The sequence below is a fragment of the Asterias amurensis genome, chromosome 4 (assembly GCF_032118995.1).
Source record: "Asterias amurensis chromosome 4, ASM3211899v1".
NCBI classification, from domain to species: domain Eukaryota; kingdom Metazoa; phylum Echinodermata; class Asteroidea; order Forcipulatida; family Asteriidae; genus Asterias; species Asterias amurensis.
Window position 1 is genome coordinate 1,854,241 of NC_092651.1, and position 26,790 is coordinate 1,881,030.

The 26,790-nt window shown below is 39.0% G+C and overlaps 2 protein-coding genes across 3 annotated transcripts in view; one reads left to right on the plus strand and one right to left on the minus strand.

Annotated features, from left to right (window-relative positions):
• The window catches only part of LOC139935740 (sister chromatid cohesion protein PDS5 homolog A-B-like), a 40,624-nt gene extending 26,977 nt beyond the window's left edge, over positions 1-13,647 (plus strand). Inside the window, exons 20-29 of one of the 2 annotated variants that reach the window (XM_071930297.1) lie at positions 1,413-1,617; positions 2,552-2,666; positions 3,305-3,431; positions 4,206-4,400; positions 5,972-6,198; positions 6,973-7,698; positions 8,301-8,657; positions 9,081-9,249; positions 10,207-10,285; positions 12,161-13,647. In XM_071930297.1, coding sequence (XP_071786398.1) covers positions 1,413-1,617; positions 2,552-2,666; positions 3,305-3,431; positions 4,206-4,400; positions 5,972-6,198; positions 6,973-7,698; positions 8,301-8,657; positions 9,081-9,249; positions 10,207-10,242 — 2,157 coding nt within the window. In that variant the 3' untranslated portion in view covers positions 10,243-10,285; positions 12,161-13,647. Of the gene's footprint in view, positions 1-1,412; positions 1,618-2,551; positions 2,667-3,304; positions 3,432-4,205; positions 4,401-5,971; positions 6,199-6,972; positions 7,699-8,300; positions 8,658-9,080; positions 9,250-10,206 lie in introns of both variants that reach the window. The other variant, XM_071930296.1, reaches the window with a different exon arrangement.
• Positions 13,648-13,753: 106 nt separating this feature from the next.
• LOC139935741 (lysosome membrane protein 2-like) lies at positions 13,754-25,220 on the minus strand. Its single transcript, XM_071930298.1, has 13 exons — positions 24,810-25,220; positions 23,224-23,381; positions 22,461-22,605; positions 21,862-21,957; positions 21,537-21,635; positions 21,019-21,160; positions 18,030-18,099; positions 17,390-17,568; positions 16,815-16,933; positions 16,583-16,656; positions 16,261-16,312; positions 15,439-15,617; positions 13,754-15,134 (listed from the first exon to the last, which is right to left on the minus strand). Exons 1-12 carry the CDS (start codon positions 24,939-24,941, stop codon positions 15,447-15,449), a joined length of 1,437 nt encoding a protein of 478 aa, XP_071786399.1. The 5' UTR covers positions 24,942-25,220; the 3' UTR covers positions 13,754-15,134; positions 15,439-15,446.
• Positions 25,221-26,790: the final 1,570 nt, after the last annotated feature.

Below are 26,790 nucleotides of genomic sequence, written 5' to 3' on the forward strand. Positions count from 1 at the left end.
TAACCACTGTTCAGGAATATCTACATTCGTCAAATCTCATTTCTCATGTAATAATTATAATATGTTTTGTTTTGGGGATTTTAAAAAAGGTATTAGAAGCTTTTTATTATGCTTTTCGTTTAGGCCTCACTGTAATTGGGCATGTAATCTTTATTTCTGACGATACATGTGTTTGTTTACCTCATAAATGGTTACATAAGCCCTCAGATATTCTTATTAACCCTTAGCACGCTACGAGACTGCACACACAGTATTCCCCTGGTGCTGAATTTCCTGTGTGGCGCTTAAAATGCACATACATTTGTGAAGAAAGTGTTTTGGGCTAAATTGCAAAATAAGTTTTATACTCGGTATTTTACTTCCCATCTAATGCAGTAAACATTATGTTTTTTGGATAAAGAATAACCGAGATACGCTTGTTTCATTACCACTATTCTATCACCGGCCGCCAAGCCTAGTTGCTGTTGATTTTTATCGGGCCCATCTTCCGATCCAGACCCATCGCTGCTGCCATCCGACCCATTGTCGTGTTCATGTACATCGTTATCGTTGACACATACACAGTACACAGTACACGTACAGCATTCTCAACACATCAGAATCTCTCGAAAAAAGCTCTTCAAAGTCTGATTCTCCGAAGTCTGAGTCCTGAAAATTTTCCAGAAATGCTGCATGGACGTCCATTGTGTCCCCATTTTGTCTTAGCGTACAGCTTTTTGATCGGAAATTGTGAGAAGATTTGGTACAAAAGATCGTTTTTTCCAGATGAAATATCGTTTCATAAATGTACAGCTACATGTAGATACATGCAGCTGGATGAGGGTCAGGGGTCAATAGTTTCCCAGAATTCCTCATCTATTTACTTGCAGTACTGCTGGGCGACTGGAGTCGCCGACAGCGCGCAGGGAATAAACACGCTCGGCGACTGTGGTCGCCGATAGCGTGCAAAGGGTTACAAAAAGATAGAAATCATTACATTGTTAAGTGAAAATTTTTCTTTGATAAGAATATTAACTTAGATAAGTCCAATACCAAATGGGAGCCTTTTGTATTGCTATGTACTAACTAAATGCCTTGCACTTTCTAAAATTTTCTTTTTTTGTCATTTGCCATTTTTCTTTTTATATCGTTCTTTAAGTAGTTGGTTTTTCAAGTAGTTTGTGTAGTTTTTTATATTAATGGGATGTTTGTAGTTTCATGAAACAAATTAGAAGCTTTTTGCAATACTACCAGTTTATTTGTAATTGGTCATTCTTCTGTGGGCATTTTTGAAGGTTGATCCAGTAGAGGTTTAGAGCATACTGTTTGTGTAAATCTCGTGGATCTGTAATCGGTTAAACACTTCCGCTTGAGAAAAGCCCTGAAAAAACTTTTTTCTACATACAATGAAACTTTGCATTTTTCCTCATCAGGATGAGTGTTACCAAGTCCGAGAAAGCTTTTCCCGTCATCTGGATAAGGGGCTGAGTTGCCTGCGTCTACCCCTCAGCTACTTAGCCATTTTCAGCCTTTGTGTCAAAGATCCAGTGAAGGAAAGTCGAGCCAAGGCTAAGCAGTACCTAGTCAAGAATATTCAGACCAGGAGGGACTACATTAAACAACATAATGTGGAAAATGGTAAGGAGAAAATAGTCTGATAGCTTGATCCTTTGCACTTTTTGTTAGTCTAAACAATATCAAAATGCGCCGCCCGCTCCTCTTTTTGTTTTATACCAAAGAAAAGACGTGATTACCGTTGCCTACCCCGCTTGCTAGGCGAAGAGGAGCACGTACCTGCTCCTCGCACAATTCTCCTCGTACAGCATACCTTCTATATATATATTTTTTTGAAAGTCTGGCTCGCTAATGTTTTTATTGCTCGTTGCATAAGGGGATGCAGGGGGAACCATACGCTTAAAGGTTCCATTATGCAGCTAGGAAACAATTATCCACGTATATATTAGCATCTACACTATTTTCTGCACAGTCTGGCTCAAGTGTTTTTTTTGTATTGCTTGTTGTATATGAGGATGCAGTGGGGGAGGGGTGGGAGCAACCAGACAAAATGGGACAATACTCAGCTAGCTCAAGTACACGCGATCAATGGGAAAATTATTTTCCATGTTTTTTTTTTTCGCGTTAGAATTGCATGCCTAATTTTTGCTACATCAAAATTTTCAGTATTATCGAAAAATTCTGATAGGGATATGGTTAAAAAAGTGACATCAGCGATATCGATTTAAAAAAAAACGTCAAGTATTTTAGTATTTTCTTTAACAATAATCTTTAAGCATGTGCCAGGTTTACAACTACTGATCTGCTCTTAGATTTGTTGCTTTGTCATAGCCTGCTGCCTCTAAAAATGGTTACAGGGATCACGCACTGCACACATGTCATGTGCACAGCGCCACTGGCGAGAACTAGGTCAGACATTGTGCCCCCAGGCAATTGTTTTGCCACAATAATACAATATCCATATTTTTTTCCCTTTTTACATTGTAAAATACATTGCATTAAAACAAGGATGAAATCATACACTTCTAACTTCTTTGTTCAATATTTCCCCCTGCAGCCCTTGCATTGACTCTTCTACCAGAGTATGTCATTCCTTACACCATCCACCTCCTTGCTCATGATCCAGACTTTACTAATCTTAAGGATATGGAAGGATTGCGGGACACCAAAGAGTAAGTTACCACATGCATCTCATTTGGAAATTTTTTCACTACCTCGTGATCTGTGATTTTACATGACCTCTTGTCTTTTTTTTTTTTTGCAGAGACCTGTTCAAAATTTCTTTGACAAAGTGTGGTTTGAACATTTATTTAGTAAGGTTTCTTAATTGTTATGGTTCAAGATGCGAAGTTTCGCAGTCAAGTATTGGTCTTAATTTAGCAATGTGGGCTAACAATTTAGAAACGGTTAAAGGTTTGCAGTGACACATTGTAAATAATGTCAATGAGTTATGGTTGTTTTGAAAATAACAAGTGGTGTAACAACGTTTTGATCAGTATACTCTTTCTTAATGAAGGCGTACCTGTTGCACATAACGATGTTAAAGACCAATTTTTCCTGACATATTGGTATTTGTATCAACTTTATAAAAAGTAATACCTTCTGAAGATGAAAAAATAATTTGTCATTTTCAATATCACGTCATACTGTAGTAAGTACTTTACATTTACCATTTACAGAAATAAATGAACAGTATTAATGTATTCACCACCACATAATGGCTTTCCAAAAAGTATATTTTACTGGCTTTTATGAAGATAAAGAAAGGTGTGATTATAACTGTTTTGTATTGTCTTCCCCTTGTGCCCAGGTGTGTGTGGTTTATCTTGGAACCTCTTGTCAGTAAGAGTGAGAACTGTAGCTTCTTAAGGAAGCTGATCGAGGCCATCAAGCAGATGAAGGATGCACAGAAACCTGAAGACAGAGGAATCAATAGGGTATGATACCAGTACTTACATCCTTTGGACAATTCCTAGGTTTGATCAAGTCACATTGACCTACAAACCAGCTTCCAACACATGTTAGGAATGCGAACATGCTAGAAGAGTTCATTCAAAATCCTTCTGTGCCAAATCTTTTTTTTTTTTTTTTTAATATTTGTTTTGTCCTTTGTTATTGATGTTTTTCCTTGTATATTTGGTTTACGGTAACACCATGTGTGTATCTACTTGCCAGGTAGAGTTGTTCTTAGGGAACTGTCTTGCTTGATTCTACTGACGCTTTATTCTACTGCCGCTTTATTCTACTGCCGAGTAGATAATCGGAGGTTCGGGAGACTTCTCAGTTCTGAGAAGTCTCCCGAACTTATCTACTCCGCGGCAGTAGAATAAAACAAGACAGTTCTCTAAGAACAACTCTACCTGGCAAGTAGATACATACATGGTGTTACCGCAAACCAAATATACATTGTTACCTCACCATGCAGTGCCTCAAATCCTATAAATGTTTTTCCTGCTATCATCTTGCTATTCTTATTATCTATAAAACATTTGCATTGGGGATACAGAATATTCATTTTGGTTTTACCCAATGCACTGATGTGTGTTAGCACTGTATACTCAGTACTGTTCTGAGTTCTGTGAACAAAATCACAGATATATTACCCAGGTGGGCTTCGAACCCACGTCCTTTGCAATTTTACAGCAGTGTCATTAATGTCATTGTTCTTTGTAAGATGTTTTATTGAACATTGCTCAATTTTCTTGATGCAGAAACTCTATGCAGTGTGTGATATCGCCCTTGGCCTCCTCATGAGCAAGACCCCCGCTTTCTCTCAGAAGGAGCATCCTGGCAAACCTCTCCTCCCTAAGCAGTTATTCCTCCGCCCTCGGAAGCCAATCCACAACACAGACAGCGTCCTCCCCAAGAAGATGCAGGAAGAATTCACCCAACAGCTGGAGAAGAAGGTGAGTTCATCTTTGTCTTGGGTTCCGTATTTTCCCATTTCAGATATTTCTTTATCCATGAGGGAAAGCAATGCACACGTTTGTCCATGTTTGTTGTTATGGTCAAGATGCAAGGGCACCAACTCACAGACTAACTGTTAAAGTACTGAGCACTCTCATTCCCTCCTGGAGTCCAGTTCAACTAATAAATCTTGTGAGGTCCATGTTGCTATTTTGGTATCGTGTAAGGACTTCAGGAGGAATATAAAGTTCATGCTACTACTATTTCTTGTCAACTTATTCTTCACTAAAAGTTTCTGCTACCTGTATATATTATAATTTGTTCTTTTGCAATGCAATATTTATTTATTTTTTTGATTTCCTCTTTCTATTATTAATTCGTTCTTTAATGAAAATGTGATCATACTTGTGTACATTGAGTGCTGTTTTTTGTAAGCTGCGCTCTGTTTCTGTATGCAATAACCATTGTATCATTACTCACTGACATAACATTTTATGAATCAAACAATTGTTGCTTGTACTTTGTGCATTAATTTCAATCGGTGTCATGTCTGATTGTCACATGAATTTGGTTGGAGTCAATTATATCAACCACATTATTATGTATGGATTGTATATTATGATGGTTGGTATGTTTACCATTTTTACCATTTTTGCATTGACGTGTCAATAATACTGTTCATTTCTTCTCAAATACTTTATTGTCCGTTCTTGTCAACACACATCAACTGATATTATTTCTGATCTTTTGTCTATTGCATTTTTATTGGTGAATCATTGTAATACATTGTAACTTGTTTTATGATATCTGCAATATTTTCAATGCCAATACTATTCTTGTCAACACACAATAACTGATGTTTTCATGTTGTTTTTCTTGTGCATTTTTATTGTTGAATCGTTGTAATCACTTTTCAGTATTTTCATACCTACACTGATTTAATTTACTATGATTTTGATGATTGTTTCACCCCTTTTCTCCTCTTTGCACATACTTCATATTCTTCCTAGTTGAGTCTGATTTTTCATTTGGTTTTGCCCTTTTGAAAAACCAGAATATTAAGTGTAATTGAAAAGCCTGAAAATTTTATTTAATCCTATGTCATGTCGGTCAGCCCCTTGTTGCTAAAATGATCCTACTTTTTCCCAAGTGCCAGATCCCATGCCTGTTTACATTATAATTTACGATTTCTATTTGTAACTGATAGTTGTGATATTTTGTGATACATCATTCATGATTTTGCATTAGTTGTTGTCTTTAATCAGTAATGTTTGTTCTGGAAAGAGTTAGTGACCCAACGTTAATGACTTAGATTTAATGTTTTGAGTAAAAATTACTTTCAAATTCTACATTAGTTTAAGGCAAATCTAAGTCTTAGATTGTCTCTGATGCAAAATTACATTGTATTGCAGTTATATAGTAGGCCTACATAGTAATACTTTTCGCCATAGTATGTAAATCAGTTTTTCATTTTGAAGTGAGAATAGTTTATCCCAACATTACTATTAGTGTCATTAAATACTTTCAATAAGATTTGCTAACACTACTTTTTGTACACATTTTCTATCAGAAAAAGAGTTTAACCGATAAACTCTTAGAATCGCCACAACAAAAAGGCTCCAAAGCTGGCAAGAAGACTGTCAGAGCGGATTCTGCAACTCCTGCCAGCCCTACCTCACCAAGTCCTCAGAAAACCCCAAGTGGGGATGAGAACCAACCTAACCTGGGAATAGGTCTTCGTTCATCTCGTAAAGGTTCTGCAAGTAATGGGCAGTTAAATGTCATTGGCACAGAAAGGTAGGTTTTTCGTGAACTTTGCATTGTGTTAATGGAATGTACAAAAAAACATCTATCCTTTGGCCAGTACTTAGGGAAGTAGAAACCATAATTGAGAAGGGTGTTTCTTATTGGCCTGCCCTTTGAGAACTAGAGACACTACTCCTAGAAATTGAGAAAGATGTTTTCCTTTGAGAACTAGAAATCCTACTCTCAGAATAGAGAAGGGTGTCTTTCCTTAGGCCAATCCTTTCGGAAGTAGAAACCATACTCCCAGAATTGAGAAGGGAGTTTTTCCTCTGGACTGCTATTTTAGAACTAAACCTTCTCCCAGAATTGAGAAATTTGTTTCTCCATGGTCTGCAATGTAAGAGCTAGAAACCTTACTCTCAGAATTGAGAAAGGTGTTTCTCCTTGGCCCTGCCCTTTGGGAATTACAAACCTTACTCGCAGAATTGAGAAAGGTTTTTCTCCTTGGCCTGCCCTTTGGGAACTACAAACCTTACTCGCAGAATTGAGAAAGGTGTTTCTCCTTGGCCCTGCCCTTTGGGAATTACAAACCTTACTCGCAGAATTGAGAAAGGTTTTTCTCCTTGGCCTGCCCTTTGGGAACTACAAACCTTGTTCCAGAATTAAAAAAGGATGTTCTCCTTTTGCTTCCCTTTTGGAACTAAAATAATACACCCAATAGTGGAGCAATATATTTCTCCTCTAACCAACCCTATGAAACTAAGCTTGACTTAAGTGTATGCAAAATGATCTAAACATTCTTTACTCTCTATATTTTTTTTAAAGGAAAGGGATGACCCGCTCGAGGGGACGTGCTCTCTCTGAAAATAACGCCAATAGTGAGCCATCATCGTCGACATCATCCCCATCGCCAAAGAAACCTCAGAAAAAGAGAACAATTCAGAGGCCGATCAAAGAATTTTTGACTAGAAGTAAAACAGGGAATCAGTCATCACCAGAATCAAGTCCTTCCAAATCGCCTCGTAAAAGACCCACCAGCCAATCCTCATCGGAATCTCCAGCTGCTAAGAGAGCCAAAACCAAAAGTGCTCAGACCAAACTTGCTCAGGCTAAAACAGCACATGCCAAGAAACTGGCACTGAAGAAACTCAAGGCCACAGCAAGTCCATCCTCGTCATCTTCAAGTAGTCCTGTGAAAGCGATTGCTAAAACCGTAAAGAAAACTGGAGCCGGTGCTGCAAAGAACAAACCTGCTAGTAAAACAAACAAACCAGTGACCCCTGTCAAAAAATCATATGCCACTAAAAAGGTGAACAAATCACCTAGTCCTCTCAAGTCAAAGCCAACAGTTCGAGTCGAGAAGAAAAAAGCGACTCCAGTAAAGAAAAAACAAGCCAGTCCAATAAAGAAAAAGACAACAGTTAGTCCGACCAAGAAAACAAATCCAAAGGTTGCCTCTAAATCACAATCAAGTGCAGGGAGAAAAGCTATGCCCAGGAAAACCCCAAGTGGCAGGCTAAGTAACGGGTTAACTTCATCTCCACTAAAGAGGTAAGCTTTATCATTATAAACACATTAAATTTTTCATGGTACTAGTACAAATTCTTTTACAGGATTTACCCAGGATTGGTCGAGCTGACAAAATAGTCACAGACTATGTTCATGTTTTGTGTGATCAACCATGCATGAGATAACAAATCTGTGGAAATTTGGGTTCAGTCTTTTGTTTGATACGTATGTGAGATGGGGAAAAAAAAAAAACCAAAACATGCACATATTTCAGCATGTAATGTATTTAGGTTTTCTGGTACAGTTTCCTTGAAATAATTTTATTAACTTCACAGTGTAATATTTCACAGAAAAAAATTGTTCTAGTATGAACGTCCATAATCAGTAAGTTTTCAGACTGAAATTAATTTTTTTTATCTTGGCAATCATGTGTAGAACCTTTCAGTTTATGTTCCCTGTACTTGACGTTGATGTTAGTTTTGCATTGTTTGAAATTTTATTAAAAGTTACTGTCTTTGTAGATTAGATATATTGCCAAATGGGCTGCTTCTTCAAGTCTTCTTTTATTTAATCTTTTTTTCCATGACCATGTTTATCGTACTTGATTTTTAAACATTTTTATTTTTTCCAAAACCTCCTTATAGAAGTACCTTGAGACGAGACAGTCTGAACAGCCTGACTAGAGCCAGTAAACCTCAACGACCCAGCTCCTCTTCTTCCCCTCAATCCTCACCTGTCAGGTACTCACCAAGGAAGTCGGTCCTCGCTGGGCCTCTCGTGACCTTCCAGAAACGAAGGACTCCTTCAAAGCCCTCGCCGAAGAAGGCATCGGCTTCATCTTCACACAAAGCTGGAACGTCGTCATCGTCGCCCATGAATGGGAGAGAGAGAGTGAAGAGAAAATTAGCTGAGGTTGAGGCCTCGGACGAGAGGTCATCATCGAGCAATGCCGCCTCATCGGCAAAGAAACTTAAACAGACTACACTGAAATTCCAAAACCTGTAAGTGAAATCTTTTCTTGTCGTCTGGGTCCAATTTCATAGAGCTGCTTAAGTACAAAAAAGATGCTAAGCACAACAAAATTATGCTTACCCGAATAGTGATACCAGCCACATGCTACCAGCCACCATGGCTGGTAACGTTGGCTGTAAAACTACCATGTCGTGTATACTGGTATCCCGGTCAATTGTGCTTTGCAGAGAGTTGTTGAACAATATTTTTGCTGCTAAGCAGCGCTATCAAATTGGCCCCATGTTTTAAAATGCTTTGAAATTTGTAATGTCTTAGTTTGATTTATACACAATGTTACTTTGAAGGTAAGGGTAATGTTAAAAACTGTGTTTGTGGTAGCTGCTTTGGATGGTAGGAGAGTATATTGATAAAGAAATTTACATGAATTTTTGTTTTGTTTTTTTATATCGAAGGAGGAAAACCAGTCGTAAGGTGACACCCCCAGGAGTGAATGGTGTGCAGAATGGTGATGATGACAACAATGATTCATCAACAAGCAGCTCATCGGGACGCCCAAGCAGACAAGGGCGTGCACTGGTCAAGGCCATCAAGTCAGCAGGGAAACAACAGGATTCATTGAATGTAAGTTTCTTCTTTGGAGTTTTTGTAGAAACCAGTCATAAAATTTTCTCTTTTTCGCCTAATATTTTTTTGAGCCAAAAAAAACACTGCACAATTTTTTTTTTCTTTGTTAAAGTCACCAGCACCTGGAAATAGAATTTTTATTTTTTTCAAACATAGGAGTATGATTAGTAACAATAAAACAATTTTTTTAGTAATTGTTTTTCACGTTTATATGTTTAAAAAATAGTTAAATTTGTTTGGAGTTGACTCCGCCTACGGTTGACTTTTGTTCAAATGTTCTTGTAAAGTGCATTTGTCTATAAAATTTGTTGTCGTGAGTTTTCGGTCTTTAGTGCGACCGCTCCTGTGTGTTGTATTAAACATATAAAAACACAGTGCACTTACATGTATCAAAAATACCTGGGGTGCGTTCCACTCACGCAAATGTTGCCAACAGTTGCGCATGTTGCGCACGTTTGCAATCTTACGTGCAGAACATACTTACGTGAGTGGTTTTTAAAACAGCGGCCAAGAATACGGTACTATGTCTTTGTCACAAAATAACATTGTATTTATGGTGAATGAATGCAGATTTGAAATAAAAAGAGTTAATAAGTTGATGAAATGATGTCAAAAAGAGGACTATTACAGCAAAAACAAAGTACTAAAAAAAACACTACGTATTGTAAGTGCCATCTTCAATTCAGGGCGGCGCCACATTGACATCACGTAATGCGCACCAATCGTTCCAAAGACAAACAGAGGTTGCGTGAACTGTTGGGATTTGTTTGAGCGAATGGTATACCATTACATTTTCATACTTCAAAGATATTGCTCCACAAAGGAAAAAATAATGACTGTTTTGATACTCCCCTAAGGGGTTTGACATTGCTATATTAAGAACCTAGTATTATTATTATTACTATAATATTGTGTTCTTGAATATTGAATTTGTGTGATTTTGTTTCTTTACAGGTAAGCCGAAGAAGCCATCGACGAAGCAAGCCCTGAGGTTACAGCAAAACCTTAAAAGATTGTGGTCTTCTGTTTCATGGTAATTTCTCAATGGTTTAACATTACTTTTCTCTCGACTCTACTCAACATAAACACTTTGTCCCATGTGATTTGTATGTGATTTTAGTATGGGTTTTGATTGGGGACTGTTAGCTACTCATGTATTCCTGAGCCAAAGTTTTTAAAGGGGTTGGGCACAAAATAATACGTAACACTTTACTTGGCCAAAAATATGGCAAGGTATCAGTTGAAAGACTGAGTAACATGGACATGCACAAGGTATTTTACCTGGAATGACATTTCTGCTGAGTAAGACATTTATCCTTCAAACAGATTTATAGGCTATCATCTTGATTAAATTGGGCCCCTGTATTCATTGCTAGATCCAATCAAAGTATTCAAATACTCGTCGTCCAACAATAAAAGTTGCACCCCAGCAAACTCAGTTGGGGATTGTTGTGTATACTGTACATTAATATTCCTTTCTTTTTGTGACTTGGTCCCTGAACTCGGTTTTGCTTCCCAACCTGGACATAGTGGTATTACTAGACGCAGGTCTGGATATTCAAAGAGGTCACGGCTGTAGCCTTGGCCTTGATGCCCCTTTCAAAGTTAAACAAACTTAAAGATTTTCCAACCAAAATACCATTTGCAAAATACAAAGAGCCTCGCTGCGTTTAAGAAAAAATCCATGGCCTTTAAGCGCACACCAGCTTTTCATCAACACTCATAATGAGTTATTACATGTATATATTGTACATATGTTAATATCCCTGGAAATTATAGTCATTTTATTAAATAAGCCTTGAGACAACGTTATGCAATGTTTTACACCATTCAAATGATGAGAAGATTTTGTCACTTCACTGTGGCTAAGGGGGAATGCACTATTTCAGATTTCAGTGTGGGTGTAAGCATCACAGGTTGTCATATTTTGGACAAACCAAATGATGCACGTACATGTATACGAGTATATTGGTGAGAATTTGTTTATGGGTCGAAAAATAAAATGTTTGTTTCAATGAGATTTGAATGGAACATGTCGCACCTTTCACCTTTTATACAAATGCTAAACATTCATTTTAAATTGTTGTTGAATGTAACACCCATGTCGATTTTTTAGTCATTTCAGTGGAGGATATAACTATTAGAATGATTTGAGTGTACAATATTGTGTTCTGCCATCCACAAAAATGCTGTTTTGTTATGTTGTGTAAAACAGATGGCTGGTGTGGAGTTGCATAAATAATGGGGAAAATGATGGGACAAAAATAGTGCTATGGTTATTTATGAATGCCATGTGACTTACAGTCCTCCAATCAAATGACATGATCTGCTTAGGCGTTACATACTACAAACCTGTGATTTGAATAGCTATGTGTGAGAAGAACGTACAGAAGCGACCAAATGTTTGGGTGTTGGGTAATAGTGCGTTAATATTATTGGAACCAGTAAGCCTTGTGAAGCAACTTGGATCTATCAATGAAACTCAGCCCCTCATATCGAATGCCTTCCCATGAACATTGGTCACCTGGCTTTATGCTAGATTTTTATGACTTGCATATTATAAGCATGAATGAAGCCTTAAAACCTATCCTGGGTTTTTCTTTTTTGACTAGATGGAAAGACCTTTGCGGATGTGTATTTTTTTCTTCTTTTTTCTTTCTACTGAAGATGCACGTTTTACTAAATTATTATTCTTTTTACCATGTACAGTTAAATCAATTTCACTCTTAAACAAAGACAATTCTATCACCAAAATGTGTAAAATAGTATGATGCCATTCCCATACAACCTGTGGAGATCATGGCTTTGTTTTTAAGTGTACACTCAATAATGTCTATCATGGTTAAATGTGTTGGAAGGATTTTGAGCAATAATGCACTTTGACTTTTATGTTGTTTGACCGTTCCAGTGTAGCAGGAGAGATTCTGATCGTCCACTCCAAATGAGGTGAATGGTCTGATAGCGCCCTCTGTTGAACCATCTTCTTTTAGTTTAACTAGACCAGGGCTCAATTTCAGAGAGCTGCTTAAGCATCAAAAGTTGCTAAGCACAACAAAATTAAGTATACCAGATTAAGGTCACCAGCGAAACTATCATTCCACGTGTACAATCCAATCTGTGTCTGGTATCCTGCATATTTCTGTTAAGCAGACATCGTTAAGCAATATGTTTGCTTAACCAGCTCTATGAAATTGGGCCCAGGTTAATTTATTGTGTAGGAGATACACATACCTGGGGACAAAATCACCAATGACACTGACGGTGATAAATAAGTTTGGTTCCTACAGCATAATGTTACCTTTAAAAGGTGTTGAATTTTTTTAATATTACATGTATTAGTATTATCATGACTTTGTTTTCACACTGAATTGTTGGAAACCTTTGCATTTATTTCATTTGATGTGTAAATATTAATATTTCAGTGAGTCTGTTCATAAGTTAATTTCACTTTTAAAAATATCAAGAATTATTGCATTTGTAAGGGATTGTCGCAAGGTAGCACTGCTCAATGACAGTTACTTTAGTTGGACTAACCATGGATTTTTTTTTAGTACAATGTCCCTGATTGAGCGAAAATTGCGTGATGTAGAACGGCAAAATGTATAATTTAACTCTTCTTTTCTTTTTATTTGCTTTGGGATTGTATTTAAATCATACTGCTCGGCATCCGAGGAATGTTGGCCCATTTTGCAAATATGTTGTCAGAACAAGGACACATGTTTTGCACTTACGCTCTCAGGTAGATACTTTGCACACATCCCAGATGCAATTAAATAAAATCACTACCGCGTATTGGTAAATGTTCTTAAAATATCACACACAGGAAAGTGTGTAGGTAGTAGTTGTTTTCAGTCGAAATGGCCGCAATGTTTGTTTGCGCATGACCAGTATGTTAATGTGTGACATCACTTATTGAATATTCATAATCTTGTTCGATGGTACTTACATGTTCAACTCTTACCGTGTTTGGTGAAACCGCAGTTGCTGTTGGATACAGTTATCTTTATAGTGTAAATAATGCACAAACTGTTTGGTTGAATAAAGTTGTATTCGGTTGTAACCGATTGGCCTTGTGTGTTACAGTTGAATTTAGATTAGTTTTCGACCTAAAGTTTTTATCAAGTTGTTTGTAATGGACCGTTTACTACATGTACTTGCCCATTGTTTTAGCATTGTACACATTTTAATGATACCCCAACTGCGAGAAAAAATAAGTTAATTATGCGGAAGACCATTTAATGATATTAATTCTGTACATATTTATTTTAAGCCAAAATAATCACTGGCAGGTTGTAAAAATAATCTTTTTTTATGTGTGTGTGTTTTTTTTGTTCCCAGTAGTTGACTTAACCCTGTTCTACATTTTCATGCAAGATTAAATGAACCATGATGATACATGCACATCGTCGAGTACATTATCTGTTGTATGTGAAGAGTATAAGGTTGGTCTTCATTTAAATATGGCGTTGTAATGAACCAGTAGCCGATTTCACAAAGATTGATCATAGATGCAATTCAATCGTAGTTGCTAAGTAAAATGTGATGTCATAACACAAATCACTATGGTGATACTGAAAATTTGTCTTGCGATGATTTTAGTTGCTTTGTGAAATCGGTCCAAGCCTGTGATTGGTCAGGCTTTGTCAAATTTTACCGAATTCAATGTCAATCACTATAGCACTGATTTATTTTTATTTTTTAGGTCATATTTATTTACACATTTTCCCCTGTGACTCGACTAAGTTAATTCGAAGCAACATGGTTTTGTATAGACTCTTCCAGTTGTTCCACTCCAAAAAGGAGGTTGCCAACAGGTTGTTGTGGCCCCCCCCCCCCTGGAATTGTGAGTCTTTAGGTAAATCTGAAAGGGGGTTCGCCCACCGTGACAATCCCCAACTTGCTGTCCATTTGCTTCCATTATCCAAAGCTTCCATTGTATTGCAGAGTTGCAAACTTGTCATTTTTCTGCAGAAAGTTCCCTGAAAATGAACCAATCTTATCATGTTCTGATGAACAAAATTGAGAATTTTATCGCTACCCTTGTCTTATGAAATAGGAATACAATGTACAGTATAAGGTCTGTAAGTCGCGTACATTTTTTTGCGGGCAACTAATCTTTTGCAATAATGTTAAACATTACTTTTTCCCTGCAATTTAAAAAATTGCAGAAGAGTGAGCAAAAAGATAACAAAAAAAGTATCAAAATGATGTAATTTGCAGGCTTAATGTTTTGTTAGGGTGAAGGCACCAAGGCGTTTTCTCCTTTGCATAAAGGGCACCTTTGTGGGGAAATTGAACATTCAATTTGTGTGTGGAACACTTAAATGGGGACAAAGGCAATGACGAGGGCAACGAAGGTAACCGCTTCCATTGGGCAACAGGCTTGAAGTTGCACTTGAAACTTAACTCGGTGTTTAGGCTAAACTGGAAAAAATATAAAGCTGTAAATTTGGACACTGGCAAATGAGTTGACCCCACATTGGGGAATATCTTTAAAACTTGGTTTATTAATTCTGGGCTGCAGTATCATGATATGAAATCATTCACTGTGAAACTACAGTAAAGCCTTAGGCCTATATATTCATGAAAGACGATCAAGGAATAGGAGTCCCTGTCTGTAAAACTTCAGTAATGCAACTACCAGCTGCATTGAGGATTTCCTTCAAACCTGATTCAGTCATCTTGTTTTTCTTCCACTCAATCTAATGTAACCAAACCGAGGCTTATAGATTGAAAAGAAATTGTTAAGAGTCCCAACTTCTTTGACGACACAGTGTTAGTTAGTTTTTTTCTATATTCATCCGTCTTTCTTTTTTTTCTCATTCCGGTCTCTGTGAACTGTGTTGGTTCTTGCTTCCTATCTTGAAAAAGCGCCTCAATTCCTGGGAAAAAACACATAAACCTGTGTTTACTGAACCAAATGAATAGTTTGAAGACTTTTAGTGCAAGGAACACCAAGTCATCTCGTAACTATCCCCACCCCCACATTCACGCACCACAACCCCCCCCCCCCAACTTTCACAAACCTTAACTCCACCCATATCCCCCTTTACAGACAATTCTTTCTTTACCGACAAAGATATGTCGATAGAAATGTATTAATTGCGACTGCTGTCCAGTACCCACCCCCCCCCCAAGTCCTAATTGTTGTATAATAATTCGTACCAGTCAATATCCGTATTTTACCTATATATTTACGTAGCCTTTTTGGCTCTGCTAGTCCTCATGATGGCAATAATGAGGGAGCCTACAAACATCCCAGCTCCTACTGAGAAGACAAATGTCATGATGCAGTCAGCTATTAAGAGATAAAACTGCACATCATCCTTGAAGAGGTCGGCCGTGGGTTCGTCTAGTACAGAACTCTGGTCATGGGGAAACAAACAAGAAACTTTTTGAAAAAGTTCACAAATAAAACCACCAACACAACCCAAAGATGCAACAATGTAAAAAGGGGATAAAAAAAGGAAAACGTACAACCATGACAAACAAACAAACAAACAAACAAACAAACAAACAAACAAACAAACAAACAAACAAACAAACAAACAAACAAAGTTAAAGCCATTGGACACTTTCTGTAAACAGTATTGTCTAAAGGCCCACACTTCGTGTATTACAACTTCTATATGAAAACAAACCTGTGAAAATTTAGGCTCAATTGGTCCTCAGAGTCGAGAGAAAATAACGGGAAAACCCACCCTTGTTTCCGCAAGTTTCGCCTTGTCATGACGTGTGTTTAAAATAAATCCGTAATTCTCGATATCGAGGATTGATATTGTTTTAATGTTTTCTCAAAAAGTAAAGCATTTCATGGAATGATTTTTCAAGAGAAGTCTTTCACCATTACTTTCTGTAAACAAGGTTATTTGTAAATCTGCGAATTTTTTTTCTGTACTGAAAGTGTCCAATAGCTTTAACAAACAAACAAACAAACAAACAAACAAACACACACCCCAACAAACAACAAACAAGCAACCCATCAAACAACAATTTAAAGCATTTTACCTCATTGAGCCAGAAATACGGAAAGTACGTCGTGCGGATGTTGAGGGATTCCCTGAGCAAATCAAAAGAATCAGAAAACTCTAAATAACTTTACCTTTTGCGATTTATTTTATGTGCACTTAAGATTCCTTAAAAAATCTCTCAAACTCGGCAAATTGTGGACTGTTTTTGTTGAGTGATAGTTTAGAAAGTTTCTAATTGTTTTCAAATGTGTCACTTGTCTTGTGAATCTTTAGCTTTCAGATTGAAACACAAGTTTACAAGATAATACCAGCTTGTACTTTTCTGTTTTAATGACATGACACCAAATAATTGAACCAACCTAAGCTGTCTGTGTGGCTCCACTTTAAGGTTGACTTGTAGTCGATTTGAAACTTGCATTGACACTCCTGTAAGCTGCAATCGGAAAAACACAACATTATAATTAGAATTTGAATTAGAATTGTCCTCATCATTAGTTTACAGAAATTTAGTTTCCCTTTGTCACAGTAGTAGGCCTACAGGCGAGTAATGACTGACTATTCCTGGTTTTTAAGAGCATACACCCTACGTACCATTTCGACGTCAAAGTCCACTTTATGTTGTTCTTGTATAGGATTCATACCCTTCACACTGCTCTGTAATTTCTGGCTCCCATATAGAAAATGAGGTGAAGAATAGAAGATAGGAGCACCTATGATGACAAAAAGGGGGAAAGCATTACCACTAACAGACCTGGCACATTGAGTTTAGTTTGTTTTTTTCCCTAAAAACTCCAGGGCCAAAAGTTGACCTACAAATGTAAATTCCGAGGACGAGGCGTCTTATTCATTTCTCAGTTTGAACCGTAGCACCAGTGTCATAATGATCCGGAATTCGAGTAAAATGCCCACATTTTAACAAAATTACGGGTCACACTGACACAGTCTTCGGGTCAAACTGACTCTGAAATGGTTCAGGCCCCCAACACTAAAGAGTCTGCTCATTTCCAACCCTGGGCGTTTCATAAACAGGAGTTCACTAGTCAGAGAACATGCAATGTTTCTTAAGTCTCTCAGCAAGTAGGAATGCTAAGTGATTGATAGTTATGCTTTTAAAATGAGTTCTTTGGGAACGAAAACTGGCCCTCTTCGTGTTGTCAATTTTATACCTTTACAGTTTGTAGCATTTAGCAATCCAGTAGGTGTACAGCCGCTCTCATCAGGCGTACAGAAACCTATGTTGTCTGGATATTCTTCCGCGCTTGCATACTGGAAGGCAGGGGCAGAGAATTTACCGGTCGGAATACCCTCTAGCTCATTAGGACCTGTGTACTCAATAACACCAGCTCTGGAAATAAGAAATCAGAAAATACAATCTACTGTTCTTGTAAAGGTGTAATAATCATTTACTCTAAAAACTCTTGGGTCAGGTCTGACCCGCATTCAGGGTCCAAGCAGGCCTGGAATGGAACCTTAACCAGATACTAGTTTAAAAAAAATGGAACTTAACCTGGATTCTGGGTCAGTTTGACCCTTTTCTTGGTTACTTTGACACAGATTCAGGGTCATATTGATCAAGAAACGGGTCAGGCCGGCCATCTATGGATCCCAATCCAGGAAGTGTGTGTTTGAGTAGAGAAATGTTTGTGTGTGTGTGGTTGTGGGCTCCTGCCACATGTTGGGCATGCTGAGAGACCTAGTTTTACTCTTTGATGACACATTGGGCAGTTGTTGCTAACTTGCTGAAGAGCTTGTAATCAAGAATGTGTAGTTTACATAAGCAAACAGATTATATAATGATTCACATACCTGCATATATCTGGCACATAGATGTAAAGGGCATCATCCTTGGTAATGAATGGTTGGAATGCTTGACCATCTAAGTTAGCATTGAAAGAAGAAAAAAAGCAAAATATAAAATAATTTAACACATGAAGGCAATGCTGGACGCTTGGCTCATTTGACTCCAAGCATGGCGGAAATGTTACATGCGCTGCTCAGCTGACTCCCACCATGTCGGCGATGTTAGATTCTTGGCTCAATTGACTCCCAACATGACGGTATTGTTAGACGCATGGCTCTTTTGATCGTAAACATGGCGCCAATGTTAGACATGCACCTCACCCCAACATGACGGCAATGCTAGATGCTTGGCTCACTTGACCACCGCCATGGCGGCAATGTTAGATGCGCCGCTCACTTGACTCCCAACATGGCGGCAATGCTAGACACTTGGCTCATTTGACTCCAAGCATGGCGGAAATGTTAGATGCGCCGCTCACTTGACTCCCACCATGACGGTAATGTTAGACGCGTAGCTCATTTTGACTCCCACCATGGCGACAATGTTAGACGTGCAGCTCACTTGACTCCAAACATGACGGCAATGCTAGACGCTTGGCTCATTTGACTCCAAGCATGGCGGAAATGTTAGATGTGCCGTTAACTTGACACCCTCCATGACGGTAATGTTAGACGCTTGGCTCATTTTGATTCCCACCATGGCGGCAATGTTAGATTGCAGCTCACTTGACTTTCAACATGGAGGTAGTGTTAGATGCTTGGCTCATTTGACTCCCACAATGGCAGCAATGTAAGATGCACAGCTCACTTGACTCCCAACATGGCGGCAATGTTAGACGCATGGCTCACTTGAGTCCCACATGACGGCAATGCTAGACGCTTGGCCCATTTGACTCCCAACATGACGGCAATGCTAGACGCATGGCTCACTTGACTCCCAACATGACGGCAATGCTAGACGCTTGGCTCACATACTCCCACCATGGCAGCAATGTTAGACGCATGGCTCACTTGACTCCCCAATATGTCGGCAATGCTAGACGCTTGGCTCATTTGACTCCAAGCATGGCGGAAATGTTAAATTTTAGACGTAGGGCTCCCTGGCTCACTTGACTCCCAACATGACGGCAACATTAGACGCTTGGCTCATTTTGACTCCAAGCATGGCGGCAATGTTAGATGCGCCGCTCACTTGACTCCCAACATGGCGGCAATGCTAGACGCTTGGCTCATTTGACTCCAAGCATGGTGTAAACTTAGATGCGCCGCTCACTTGACTCCCACCATGACGGTAATGTTAGACGCTTGGCTCATTTTGACTCCCACCATGGCGGCAATGTTAGATGCGCCGCTCACTTGACTCCCAACATGGCGGCAATGCTTGACGCTTGGCTCATTTGACTCCAAGCATGGCGGAAATGGCGGCAATGTTAGACATGCACCTTACTTGACTCCCAACATGACAGCAATTTTAGACGCTTGGCTCATTTGACTCCACGCATGGCAGCAATGTTAGATCCGCAGCGCACTTGACTCCCACTATGGTGGCAATGCTAGACGCATGGCTCACTTGACCCCCACATGACGGCAATGCTAGACGCTTGGCCCATTTGACTCCAAGCATGGCAGAAACGTTAGATGCTCCGCTAACTTGACTCCCAGCATGACGGCAATAATAGACGTGCAGCTCACTTGACTCCCAACATGACGGCAATGCTAGACGCTTGGCTCACATACTCCCACCATGGCGGCAATGTTAGACGCATGGCTCACTTGACTCCCAACATGATGGCAATGCTAGACGCTTGGCTCACATACTCCCACCATGGCGGCAATGTTAGACGCATGGCTCACTTGACTCCCAACACGACGGCAATACTAGACGCTTGGCTCATTTGACTCCCAACATGATGGCAATGCTAGACGCTTGGCTCACGTACTCCCACCATGGCGGCAATGTTAGATGCTTGGCTCACTTGACTCCCCAACATGACGGCAATGCTAGACGCTTGGCTCATTTGACTCCCAACATGACGGCAATGCTAGACGCTTGGCTCACATACTCCCACCATGGCGGCAATGTTAGACGCATGGCTCACTTGACTCCCAACATGATGGCAATGCTAGACGCTTGGCTCACATACTCCCACCATGGCGGCAATGTTAGACGCATGGCTCACTTGACTCCCAACATGACGGCAATGCTAGACGCTTGGCTCATTTGACTCCCAACATGACGGCAATGCTAGACGCTTGGCTCACATACTCCCACCATGGCGGCAATGTTAGATGCTTGGCTCACTTGACTCCCCAACATGACGGCAATGCTAGACGCTTGGCTCATTTGACTCCCAACATGACGGCAATGCTAGACGTTTGGCTCACATACTCCCACCATGGCGGCAATGTTAGACGCATGGTTCACTTGACTCCCAACATGACGGCAATGCTAGACGCTTGGCTCACTTGACTCCCACCATGGCGGCAATGTTAGACGCATGGCTCACTTGACTCCCCAATATGTCGGCAATGCTAGACGCTTGGCTCATTTGACTCCAAGCATGGCGGAAATGTTTAATTTTAGACGTGTGGCTCCCGGGCTCACTTGACTCCCAACATGGCGCCAACATTAGACGCTTGGCTCATTTGACTCCCAATATGGCTGCAATGTTAAATGCACAGCTCACTTCACCACCAAAATGGCGACAATGTTAGACATGCAGCTTACTTGACTCTAAACCCGGGGACAATGTTAGACACGCAGCTCACTTGACTCCCAGCATGGAAGCAATGTTAGGCGCCCAGCTCGCTTACCTCCAAACATGGCGCCAATGTTTAGGTGCGCAGCTCACTTGACTCCCAACATGGCAGCAAAGTTAGATCCCAACTTGGCAGCAATGTGAGAGGCGCATCTCATTTCACTCCGAAAATAGCTGTAATGTTAGACGCGCATTTCGGGAGGTGGGGGGGATGTAAAAGGACTGTTCGTACCCACCTGTACCGTTGATCATGTTTGCATATTCGTTACTCCAGTAAGAAAGTGAAGACCCATTACTCCAGCTTTTAATCTGGTTGACTGTTGACACGTCTTTCTGACCTGTGTACACAACCCATTCCTCGTAAGTTGTGTCATTGTCCTGGTGATTGAAAACAGACAGCTCAGTGCATTCTCCACTTGTTCAATTTAAACAGATTCGTATAGGACTTATTTTGTTTTCCTTTTGTTTTGAACATTTTTTTGTAACAACTTGTGCAATGAACATGGCTTATGACTTCATAGCTCACTTCCTCCTCTAAAGAAAAACATAATAATTTTTACCTGTGTTTACAAAAGTAAAATTACTGTAGATTGATATATTGATTGATTTTGAGTCATTTCACCGAACAACCAAAATGATTCTAGACCATATGAACATCATAATCAGTATTAAGCTAAGAAGATTTTCTTACCAAATAAAGCAATAGAAAGGCTAGGTTGTAAATAATTAACTATGAAAAATCTAAAATACTCACGCCATAGAAAACACCATAGTCAGTTGGCAATGGGAGGCCTGTGAAGTCCTTTAAAAACTGCAAGTATGGCTGAGGGTAGCCCCATAGAAAACCATCAACCTATGAATTGAATTTTGTAGTTCTCGGGTCACTGCAGTATTCTTTAAAGAGACTGTGTTATGGTTTTAGACTTATAATATGTCATTTTCGGCAAAGAAGTCTCGTTGTTTTTGTTTTGCCCGAAATGAGCTCCTGAAAGGCTCAAATACACTGACTTATTATTATCAATCTCGCACAAACTTGTAACACTAAAATGTTGTTATTGTAGGCATAAAAAATTGCTTACCGTTACGTCCACAATGATATTTGACGCAGTTGCTCCATGCATCATCTTCTGCAGATACCGAATCAGATCAGAGTATCTTCCTAAATTACCAAATGTCTGCAATAACAAATATCAGGTCAGTAAAGATCACGAAAAAAAATCACGAGAGATGTATTGTATACATCATTGTTTTGGGAAGTAGATTAATCTCTATCCAATAGTTGCCCCTCCGCCCGCCCCCCCCAAAAAAAAATATATATATATAAATAAAATAAAAAAATAATGATAATAATAATAACAATAATAATCTGAAGCCCTTAGTTTATGATGCTTCATGGGTTGTTTTTTTTTCTTTTCGTTTTTTCTTTTCTTGCAACTGCGATGACCAATTGAGTCAAATTTTTTACAGATTTGTTTTATATATGAAGGGACGCACAGAAAAAGTGAGAGCAAAAAGTCTTTGACAGCTACCAAAGGTGTTCAATGCCTTGTCCCCTCATGGGATATAACTCCAGCAGAAGTTGAAGGTTGAAGCTGAAGCTTTTATACAAAATATGGTGTTGGCAAACAGATTGAATGGTTCCCTTGCCAAACCCTGGGTGGGGAGACGGATAACTTACGAAGGCTAGCAGGTCGACCGTGGTGAATGTGTCCGTGTCCGGCCCGACTGATTTCTCTCGATCGAAGATGTAAGCTTTGTAGTTTTTGAACTTGACTGTCCCTTCATCGTCGTCGAAACTTATATTTGTCTTCCTCCTTATTTCTCTAGAAGTGGAGAATAAACGGACAAAACAAACTTGATAAGTCTCAAAGTACTCGGATCCTTGCACCCAAAGCTTCGCTACATCCACACTATTCAGATGTGATTGCAGGAAAATCAAGCGCATTAAGAGGAAAATGTCACCTGGAAGGGTTTGCACATGTTTAAATGAGGGGGTTCCACTATGGATATGTCATGTTATTCAATAAATCAAAATATATACAATTACATTGTTTTAACTTCGTAACAAAATATGATCCTAAAGTGGTACAATAACTCAGGATTTGTAGCCTTTTCATCGCAATTTATATTTAAATAATGAAACGTCATGTCTCATTTGCATACTCCTTTGCATACGCATCTAGCATAAAAAATTGCTTATCAGAGAAAAATATCGCTTTGCAGAAACAGGTTACAAGCAAAAAGGTAATTCAGAGTTATTTTAGATAAGAATAGATGGATTGCACATGACGCCATGACCACCATCTTTGATGTAAAACAATGGAACAGTTCACGCTTGTACGCGCTGCGAACGACTCTCAGACAATGATAGGCTTTCACGCATGCACATTAATTCATCAAAGATGGTAACCAATATGAGGGGGTCTGCTGTGTGCGCGCACCTGTAGGTGTAGGGGCCAACGTCTTTAAACACAGGTATCCCTCCGTTCAGGAATTCTTCCCTATTGGTCAGGTTCCACATGTAGTATTGCATGTAGACTGGCGTTGGTGTCTCTTTCCATGTGTCATACGCAATGGTTCCTTCCACTAGAATGGTGTCCTATACACAAAGGAATTACACAAACACGAATCATGAACTTCAGAATTGACCTCGGGTCCTGGGGCCTGACCCACTACTCAATCAATCTGACCCAGAAATGGGTAAAATTGACCAAGCAACAGGGTCACACTGACGTAGAATCTGAATAAAAATCATAATTGTAACCAGTTTTTGGGACAGCTTGCATGGGTCAGGCTTGTATGGAACCCACAATTCGGGTGAACTCTGATCCGGGAAGCATTTACTGTGAATGAACGTGCAAACAAATCCCTGCCGTTTCCCAGTGTTTTTCACTGAACGCACATGGTGCTCTTATTGAAAACCTACAAATGTGATTAATTTTACTCCTCCATAGACCATTGGTGTTAAGTACCCCAGAGGTACACAAATCAATAATGTATTTCCTGGTTAACAAAACGGCCTAAATTGTTGGAGTCTGTAACTAAACCACACGGTACTTTTAACCTCAGCCTTAAGTCAAATAAGGTTCAAATGTGGTTTTATTGAAAACCAAAAAATGTGACTAACCCTACTTCTTCAAAGACCAATTTTGAATATCACATAATGGGAAACTAGTTCGTTTCTCCCCTTACGGATATAAGTCTTTACATATCCAAGAGATGCATAAATCAACAATGTATTTCTTGATTTACAAAATGGCCTAAAGCAGTCTTCCAGTCTGTAGAACTGTGTACCAACAAATCTCAGCAAAAGTCCATACCAAGGTCAAATCATAATCAAATAGTAAACACACCCATGTTATCAGTATTGTTCCAGTTTATAGATAAATCAACACAGAATGTAAGTTACATCAAAACATGATCCCATTTATTAACGTTAATTGGTTGATAAAGGGTTAACGGGCGAGCAACTTTATCTTTCAAGGCAAACAAAAAAGGGTTGAGCCCTCTTTGCTGTAGAGCCTACTCAAACAAAATGTGTATTAGTTTCGATAATGATAGTTTTATTTAGACAGAATATTTCAAGGCACTGGACAATATTACTCAAAATGATTGGTAAATCATAAAAACTTGCTTGTAATATAGAGCAAATGGATAGCTGATGATTTTAGCGGCACCTTTTGAAGTAGCTTTGTTTTTGAAAAAGAGGTAATTTCTCACTCAATAATATTAACAAAATTCAGGTATAAACAAGGCTGTGCAACAAGGGTGCTTTTGCATACATAACTTTGTTGCAACTTCATGACCAAACTGAGTTACATTTGTACAGATTTGTTATTGTGCATAGTTTTGGAATACACCAATAAGTGAGAATACTTCTCTTTGACAAATACCGAACGTGGCTGGGCCTTATATGGGATCATTATGAGCTGCAAAAATACCACCATTGGATCCAAACCACATGTTGTATTTTTTAGACATACATTAACAATCAATGCCGCTGAATCTGTTTTGAAGTTTCTCTTACCGATTTGACTGTGCTTTCAATAAATATATCCACCACAACGACTAGAGCACCTCCCAGCACCACCAGCAGTGCCCCAACCACACCGATCACATACACGCAGCCGACCGAACAGCAGCACTTCCGTAAGCCCATATCAGTAAAATACTCCGAAAAACAAAATGACAGCTCTTGAACCAAGCTTAAGTGCCCCTGTTCTGACGGCTCTTCAAACGGCTTGAATCTCGTGGCATTAGGAAGTTTCAGACCCTCTCCTCCGTGCGCCGCTGCGCTGATCCAACGATTAATCACCACGGTTTTCCATTAAGACTTATGTATCATGAATGATGTCTATTCTGTTTATTTTTCCTTGAAGATAAAAGTTCGTTTCAGTGCCACTGGCGTGTAGATGTGTTGCCCGGCAGCACAGCGTTGTAAACATTATAGGCGAATGCATCAACTGTTGCATATCAATTCAAATTTCCAAATTTTTATATATAATACAGACGGTGACCACGGTTAGTCTCTTGTTATCTCTCTTGTTGACTGAACAAAGTGATAAGCTAAACATGATAGTAAATTTGTTTGCCTTAAAGGAATACGTTGCCTTGGATCGGTCGAGTTGGTCTTTGAAAAGCGTTTGTTATAAAATGCACATGGGTAGAAAGATGTTGTAAAAGTAGAATACAATGATCCACACAAACATGCCTCGAAATTGCATGGTTTTCCTTTTACCTCGTCGACTAACACGGTCGGCCATTTATGGGAGTCAAACTTTTGACTCCCATAAATGGCCGACCGTGTTAGTTCGCACAGTAAAAGGAAAACCACGCAATTTCGAGGCAAATTTGTGTGGATCATTGTATTCTACTTTTACAACATCTTTCCAACCATATCCATTTTATAGAAAACGGTTACAAGACGCTTTTTATAGACCAACTCGTCCGATCCAAGGCAACGTGTTCCTTTAAAGGGTAGCAGTTGTTTTAACTGAGACAGTAATATAATTACCATGTTACAAAATGATTCGAATTCAAAACGTTGTTGGAGGCAGGATAAGAAAGATTCAGCTTGCTCGTTTACTTATCAACACAATATTTCATTAAAATGTAAGGTAAATTTTTGTCTAATTTTTAAATTAAAATAGTACTATTTCGTTAAAGTTTAAACATCCTACTGACACTGTATAACAACTGCAATGTCCGTTTAGTGTTTTGATCCACCGTGACAGAGGGTTTGGGTGATATGACCTTCCAAGATAATACCGTAAATTATTAACTATGTCTTGCAGCGATTAAGTGACCCCTTCGAAGAGTTCAGAACTAAAAGTAATACTACTCATTAAAGGTATAACAATGCTACAGTATGGGTATTTGCAACAGTAAATTCATTTCCGTAAAAAAAAAAAAAAAAAAGCATGATTCAGCTTTGGAGAAGGAACCTTCCTCTACGGATAAAGGAGCCCTTCTGTAATTGAACGAGTCTTTAATAGACCCTTAGGCTAATTATAGAAATTGGCTAAATATAGAAGCCACGTCTTCTGGGTCATATTACCTCTAGAGGGCGCTGTTTAGATTTGTTGAGAGTTGTGTCACTGACGATGTACATCATTATAAGCATAATTCATAATTACACTGTAGGCCGAACAGACCTTTGAAATGTTTCATCATGAATGTTATGCTCTTCATAACTTTGAATTCATTTTTGGAAATTATAAAAACTGTTATGATGCTCCATACAACGGTACTTTAAAATATTTTACTTGCGAGCTGTTAGTGAAATAATAAACAAATTTAGGAAAACTGATTTGTCAACAATGCCAGTGCGAATTCCCCCGAGTTTGACCCACGTGTTTACCGTCTCTTTCTTCGTCTCGTCTCGATCCACATACATGCTCCATTTAGTCTCAACCAATCTGCAGCTCATCATAGCCCCTTAACATCTCGAGACCACTTCACTCCTACTGAACCGAAACCGCGGATTGAAACTCTCTCTCGGTCATAGT